This window comes from Stomoxys calcitrans, chromosome 1, assembly GCF_963082655.1.
Source record: "Stomoxys calcitrans chromosome 1, idStoCalc2.1, whole genome shotgun sequence".
Classification (NCBI taxonomy): Eukaryota; Metazoa; Arthropoda; class Insecta; order Diptera; family Muscidae; genus Stomoxys; species Stomoxys calcitrans.
Window position 1 is genome coordinate 114,862,619 of NC_081552.1, and position 7,415 is coordinate 114,870,033.

The 7,415-nt window shown below is 38.6% G+C and overlaps 1 protein-coding gene across 3 annotated transcripts; it reads right to left on the reverse strand.

Moving 5' to 3' along the window:
- Positions 1-3,783: 3,783 nt before the first annotated feature.
- On the reverse strand, positions 3,784-6,313 carry LOC131994268 (E3 SUMO-protein ligase ZBED1-like). 3 transcript variants are annotated; one of them, XM_059360931.1, is made up of 3 exons: positions 5,974-6,313; positions 4,992-5,912; positions 3,785-4,919 (listed from the first exon to the last, which is right to left on the reverse strand). In XM_059360931.1, the coding sequence occupies exons 2-3, from the start codon at positions 5,910-5,912 to the stop codon at positions 4,035-4,037; spliced, it is 1,806 nt and encodes a 601-aa protein (XP_059216914.1). In that variant the 5' UTR covers positions 5,974-6,313; the 3' UTR covers positions 3,785-4,034. The 3 variants fall into 3 exon arrangements, with proteins under 3 accessions (XP_059216913.1, XP_059216914.1, XP_059216912.1); XM_059360930.1 differs by having other exon boundaries at positions 3,784-5,915; XM_059360929.1 differs by having other exon boundaries at positions 3,785-5,912.
- Between the last annotated feature and the right edge of the window lie 1,102 nt (positions 6,314-7,415).

Genomic DNA, 7,415 nt, shown 5'->3' on the forward strand with positions numbered 1-7,415 from the left:
TACGATTTCAACATCGAGCATAGAAAGGGAGGCAAACACGGCAATCCTGATGCGCTGTCACGAAGACCATGCAAGATTGAATGCAGACATTGTTCAAAGGATGAATCCAAGGAAAGCATCGTGGATATTAGACTGCTGACGATTGAATTTGGTGAGGATTGGGCAGTAGAAACACGAAAAGATCGAAGATGGGAAGACAAGCGGAAATCTAATTATCGTACTAGATTTCAAAATTAAGGATGTATTAGCTTAGTTCCACGTTATGTCTTAGTTGTCATGGACTATTTCAGCAAAAGACCAGATGTTTATGCCATATCAAATCAAGAAGCAACGACAATTGTAAAAGTTTTCAGCGAAAATTGGATATGTCGCTACGGAGTTCCATAGGAGATTCATTCTGATCAGGGCAGATTTTTTAATTTGCAATTTTGAAAGAAATGTGTGACTCATATGGAATCAGGAAAACCAGAAAAACGCCTCTACATCCGCAATCCTTCGGCATATTGGAAAGGATCAATTGCACCCTGGAAGAACACCTACGAAAAGTGGAAGATAATGGCCAAAAAACTGGGACGTGCACATACCGAAATTTTTGTTGTCATATAGATCTGCCATACACGATTCCACATCTCAGAATCCAGCAAAAATTTTATTTGGAGTTAAAGGTGAAAGGTGAAATTCGGTGCTAAAGCAGATAGCTATGAAGACTACAGAACAGATGTTCATGACACCTTTCGTGAAGTCCACGATTCAGTTCGTCATTGAATAAAAATGGTCAGTAATCGGATGAATGCTAGATACGACCGTGCGGCAAATTCTGAAGGCTTTCAAGAAGTACGACTGGTACCACTGATTAACTCACAACGAAAGAAGGGATATTGTCCGAAATTGCAAACACATTGGGAAGGCCCCTACCAAGTCATCAAGAAACTAAATGACGTCGTATATCGCATCCAGAAGGACGGATGTTCGAAGTAAAAAATGAAAGTGGTGTAGATCGGTTAGCCTCATATGGAACGGGAATTGTGCCTGTTCGGGACGAACAGACTTAAGCGGGGGGTAATGTTACAATTTGTTATTTCAAATTTAAAATTGTAACGGTTTTCTTACTACGTCATCAAACATTTGTTCTAGTATTTCCTAGAGTTTCTTTAATGTTCTTTGTTGTTATTCTCTTGTTCGTATATGCTTGTTCAATAGATGTAAGTGTATGTGTTTGTCTTCAAGTATCATGTTATTTACGTGTGTCTTTGTCAATGCTGGTCAGCTTTAGCAGAGATCAAGAGAGGACCTATCGCGAAGTTCCCAGATTAGGTATTCTCGAAACATCGATGTGGCCAGCAAGAGGTATATAAGGCAGTTGCACAACAAAACACGTGTCGGTCTTATCTGAAAGCGAATATTGAAAACGTATCAGCAAACAGCAGTTAGCAGTTTCCGTAGTTCCAATCGTTTCTATCAGGAATAGTGGTACAGTACTTTTTAACAAAAAGCGGCTCAGGTAGGGTGTAATCTAGTCTTGGGCAAAATCGTTCATCAAAGTGATCGATCCTTTTCGGTCCGTTCCGATAAAGGAACTAGTACCAATTTATCGTTCCATCGTTCCATTTAGTTCCTATGCCAAAGAAGCCAGGCATGCAAAAAAAGTCCACACAACACAATTGACAACAAGAACATTTAGTTATTTAGTTGTCTCAGCATTGTGGGCAACTTGTCAAGCTTTGTGGCCTACCGTGAGGACTGGAGAACATGAGAAAGATTTGAAGTCCAAGTTGCGCCCATTGAAAAAGGAAATCAAGGCGGTTACTAAAGTAGCAGGTAAGATTTACTTAGATGTTTGATAAAAAGTTTTTAATGTGTTTTTTTTTAACTTTTAGGAGGGCGACTAGTTGGTGGCTGTAGTTATCAAATATCTACGAGTAGAAGCCCAGGAAAGCGGTGTTTTCCCCGGAAATGCTTTGCGCGAACGCTTCTTGAATGTGGAACGTGTGGCACGCACTTAGTACTTTTTGTGCTATTTACAATCCTTCTTTATCCTTACCGCTGACGATACTATTTCACAGGATGAAATACAAAATAAGATATTTGACTTTAGGAAATTATATTAGATTTAATGAAGGCGTTGAAATAGATAAACCTTCAGCAAGGCGATCCTCGGAAAATAGCTAGCGATTGGTTAAAGGAAACTCGTTTACTGCTTGAAACACAAAAAGCTGCCAGTAATTTTGTTAACTTAAATTGTACTGTATGATTATATTTTAATTTAAAAACAAAAAAATCAATAATTAGAATCAAAGCAAATCATAATCACAAACCCAATCTAGAAAAACATTTAAATTTATCAAATTGTTTTCGGCAAAAAAGGAGATTATGATTTATTTTGAAAATGTCAATAATAATTTGTTTTAAGTTATGCTTTACAGACTGCCTTTTAAATACAAGGCTTTTAATTTAGCTGTGTGCATATTAACATATCTTGCAATGATCACTAATTTAGTTGAATTTGAAATGGAAATAATAAAAATAAAAAGTAATAGCCTGTGAAATCAGTTTATGATTTCATCATTTTCGATATCGTTTTGCTCCACAAAAAACTATTAGCTATATGTGCCACTTGTCATTGATTGTCTGTATTTTTTGGGTCTAAAGGTTCAAAGTTTTGGGCCGACTTAACAGACTCTTTCTCAACCTTTAGTTCGGTCGGCCAATCGCTTTAGAATAATATGGGTGGCGAATAATATGGGCAATATGGGTATCAAAAGTACGAATATGATATCCCATGGCAGCCGGTTATACGTACCGATGTTGTACGTCTGCAACATCGGTCGGTGAGGTGTAACCGGCGCATGGAGTGGCTACATTTCCGATCTTGCTCTGGCCTTACTTCACTACGGGAGTATAGTCACACCGAATATGTTGCAAGGTGCTGTACGAACATAGGCAGCAGTGGGTCACAGGCGTCGTCGTCGTCGGACTATGTGACCCTTCCGACATCCCTTGTGCGGCAGTATACGCAACAGCAGCATCCCAGTCCCTATATTGCCATGAAGTGTATCTTTTTTGCAACTGAATTGCAATCGTCTCCGTATTAAAATAGACGATATAGTAGAATGGAATAGAATTGGGGGATTGGCCTTGGTGATACACCATTCCGTACAGTATAGACCCATCTCCCCTGCGCCTGGCGGTAGTGATCTCTACATGGAAAGCATTGGGATGTCAGACATGTCCGGTACTGCCGAGATATGGCTATACAACGTTTGCATACCGCAGATTGGTGGTTGTGACCCCGTCAATGGCCAAATTTGCAGGCCCGACATTAGGCCACAATCGCCTGGTTCTAGGGGCGTTTAATGCATATCACTCCATCGCAATCTCTGCTAGGTAATGACCAGCCGGGCATAACTTTGGCAGAGCATATTGAAGACTCCACGAACTGCAGGGAGGATGCCCCCACTAGGTTTGGAAGGAGGTCCAGCTGCTCGTCAGACATTTACATTGCATTCCCTGATCTCCTGAGTGGCGTACACTGTCAAGCCGTAATTTCTTTGGGATTAGACCACCTCCCATAAATACTCACCATCGATCAACCGACCGACCTCATAACCTTTGAGCGCCGGAGATTTATCAGTGAACCATCTGGATATTAACTATGATCTAACATTAATAAGAATTGTCTTATGGTTTAAATGGTTTTATTTGTTAAACATAGCATTTTGTACATTTCTTTGTATATATAATATACGTATATATTATACACTTATACATAAAACATTTTAAGACTTAAATTTTAGAAATTAAATTGCATATTCATATCTTTTATGTATTTTTAAGTTTAATATTTCATTTTTAATGCCAGTAAACATTTTTCAAAAGCTATACAGTCTTGTGTCCAATTTTTAATCAGCACTTTAGCCTCTTAGACAATTTTTAGTAAAAATAATTGAGATCTTGTAAATACTTTGCAAAGTATAAAATATGTCTTTACACATGTAGACTAAATGAAAAAAAAAAAACAATTTTCGATAATTTTTTTACATATTGTTATGTAGAAATACAACTTTTTCTACCTTCGATGGTTTTAGATGGGTTCTTCTTTCACTAATTATCTGTCCCGTTGCGGAAAAGATTCGCTCACATGGTACCGATGTTGCAGTAATGCATAATCTTTTCAAGACATGGATATATAGTCGTGGATACACATTTTTCATCAAGTTCCACCATTTTAAAGGATCCAATTTTCGTCCTATATAGTCCTCCTTTAAGTATTTATCCAATTCTTTTATGGCCGCTGCCGTGTTGTTTTCAGTCTTAGTATTGTTTTTATATTGTTCGTCAAAGAATTTCCAGTAATCCGGCTCATCAAGGTCATCGTTTTGAGGTGAAAGCTTTGCGCTTTCAGAATTGTTATTTATATCAACGTCTGGCAATCTTATGCGGATTATCCTTTCCCTCAATTGTTGTACAGCAAAATCGTAAGAACCTTCGCTTTTAAATGCTCTGCGCTTGAAGCGGGGATCAAGTAGCGCGCTCTCAGCATAGAGGTAGTTTCTCTCATAGCTTCCAAATCTTGTGTTTAAGTCATTCCTCAGTATTGTCAACATGTTAGAAATAATAGAATTAGTAGAAGTAATTTTTGAAATGGTCTGCTCCAAAATGTTACATAATACCAAAACTTTTGACAAAGTAACACTTTTTTCTGCTGAAATGTCCATTGTCATTTGATAGAAAGGTTTCAGTATGGGCAAAATTTCCTCTATTAAGTCCCATTCTTCCAGTGGAAACAAGAGATCAGGTCTAATCAATGATAGCGTTGTAATTACTGCATCTTTTAGATTAAAAATCCTTTGCAGCATTTCGTATGTGGAGTTCCACCTGGTTTCAACATCATGTTTTAACTTGAGTGGTGTTTGTGTGCCCTGTCGTTGATTTTCATATAACTTTTTTAGTGCATTGGAACTTTTATGAAAAAAAGTAACAATTTTTCTTACTTTTTTCAATATGCTGTCTATTGGATGTAATGAGTTTTGAACTACCAAATTAAGTGAATGTGCAAAACACCCAACCCAACGCCAATTTCCTGCTCGGATTGCAGCCACTATATTTGATGCATTGTCAGTCACAACTGCAGACACTTTATTCAAAATACCGAACTCTATACAAAGTTCCTTTATGCAAGCAGCCAGATTCTCAGCAGTATGCCTTTCATTGAATTCTACACACGATAGCAAATGTGCTCTCATTTCGGTATTGTTGTTAATATAATGTGCTGTTACAGCCAAGTAGCTACAATGGGATCTGGATGTCCATCCATCAGTAGTGAGGCATACAGCAGACGCAGATTGAATTTGAATTTTAACATCATCTAAGACATCATTGTAGGTGCTTAACAACAACACATTCGAAACTTTTTTTCTAGACGGCAATGTATAATTTGGACAACGGGAAACCAATTCCAAAAGGATTTTGAATTCAGGCTCTTCAACAAGTCTGAATGCGTGGTGCCCTTTAACTATCATTTTTAGAAGTTGTAGGTCTATCTTCTCCACTTTGCGAGCTGGCGGTGGCTTTTGGAGGAATTGAGTTATGTTTGATTGAGTTCTTGCATTTGAAGCTATGCTGCCAGAATTGTTAGTAATATCAACGATATCAACACTTGACGCAGTTTTGGCAATATTAGTTGATTGTTGCTGGTCTATAATGTTACTCTCCAAATCGTGGATAATAGATTGGGTTTGCCTTTCCACTTTTATTGGTATTAGAGGATGTTTCCTTTTCATATGCCGACTAAGGTTCCCAATTGAACCCGAGGCAATGCTGAGAATGTTTTTGCAATATTTGCATTTTGCCTTTTCCGTGGCAATTTCTTCAAAATGAGCCCAAATAGCACTGGATTTTCTTTTTTCAGCCATCTGCTAGGAACAAAAACAAAAATTAATTTAAAAAATACTTAAAATCACTTCTTGAACTCACTTTTTGGAATTCTTTCACGAATTTTGAATTTTCACTTTATTTTCTTTGAAGAAAGCCGTTTTTTCGTTTTTTTTTCTTCTTTCATTACCAAGACCAACACGACTTACGAAGACAAGTTTAACCGAATGACTGACAAGAAAATAAAAATCATCGCTATCGAACAGCTGTCGATATACTAATGTTGAAATGAAAGAGTTGAGTAGAACCGATGGAACCAAATTGGAAATGAAATGAAAATAGAAATGGAACTATGGAACTATGAGAGCGAAAGAGATGGAACTAGTACCGGTCGTTCCATGTTGTGAGTCGTTCATTGGTACTAGTTCGGACCGGAACGACACAAGACTAGTGTAATCCATACTGCATGGAACATCAGAAACCTCACGCCAGTGGTCGCTTAAATTTGTCTAACCACAATGTCCAGAGGATAAGATGTAGCATTAAATTCAGTGCATCAGATGGTGTCGTCCTCAGTGCGGCTGTGATGCACAAACAAGCCATCCTTTAGATCCTGTTGAATATTGAACAGTAGGTGGACATTTGAAGCGCCGTCCACCAGACTACAACACCATATAGCAATAAAGGTCTTACAACTCCAGTATATACCCAATGCATGACGCACGGTCTAAACCCCTAACTTTTGCCAATGGCTCTCTTGGAGGTGTATAGGGCAAGAGTTGCCTTTCTTACCCCTTCCAAAATGTTGGATTTGAAGTTCAACTTCCTGTCCAGCAAAACACAAAGGTACTTTGCGCTTTCTGTAAATGAAACATTCTCTCCTCGCAAGGAGACAGGTTATACTGTAGGCAACTTGTATCTCCTGCTGAGAAGAACTACTTCTGTCTTGCACGGATTTATACCTAGACCACTTTCCGTAGCCCACTTCGCCGTTGGACGTAGAGCTTCCTGGAGTATATCTCTTAGTACAAATGCCACGTCATCAGCATACGCGACGACTTTTACACCTTTTTCTTCCAGAGACAATAATATATTGTTAATAGCTAAATCCAAAGTAGCGGAGACAGTACACCTCCTACAGGTATTCCTCTGCTGACCCATCTTGTTAGATCCATAGATCCCAAGCATGCCGTAATGCATCTTTTAGTAAGTAAGTTATTAATAAACTTTCTTACGGTAGAGATGATGCCCAGAACCTCCAACTCCTCCATAATTGACGTCGGGTTTACATTATTGAAAGCACCTTCAATGTCAAGAAATGCCTTGACAGCGAGAGAACCCTAATCGTTGCTGGAGGGGTCTGGGATAGCTGTTTGGACACCTGGGCAGCTGGACCACATATATTTTTGTTGCCGGTGTTCCGCCGTGTCCAAATTGATTGAATGTGTGGGATTGTCATATGTATATTTTTTGGAGCTAAAAGTTCCTGGCGGTCGGAGCGATTGTGAGGATAAAGTATCCGTTGCCGTGGGATATTTTTTCTT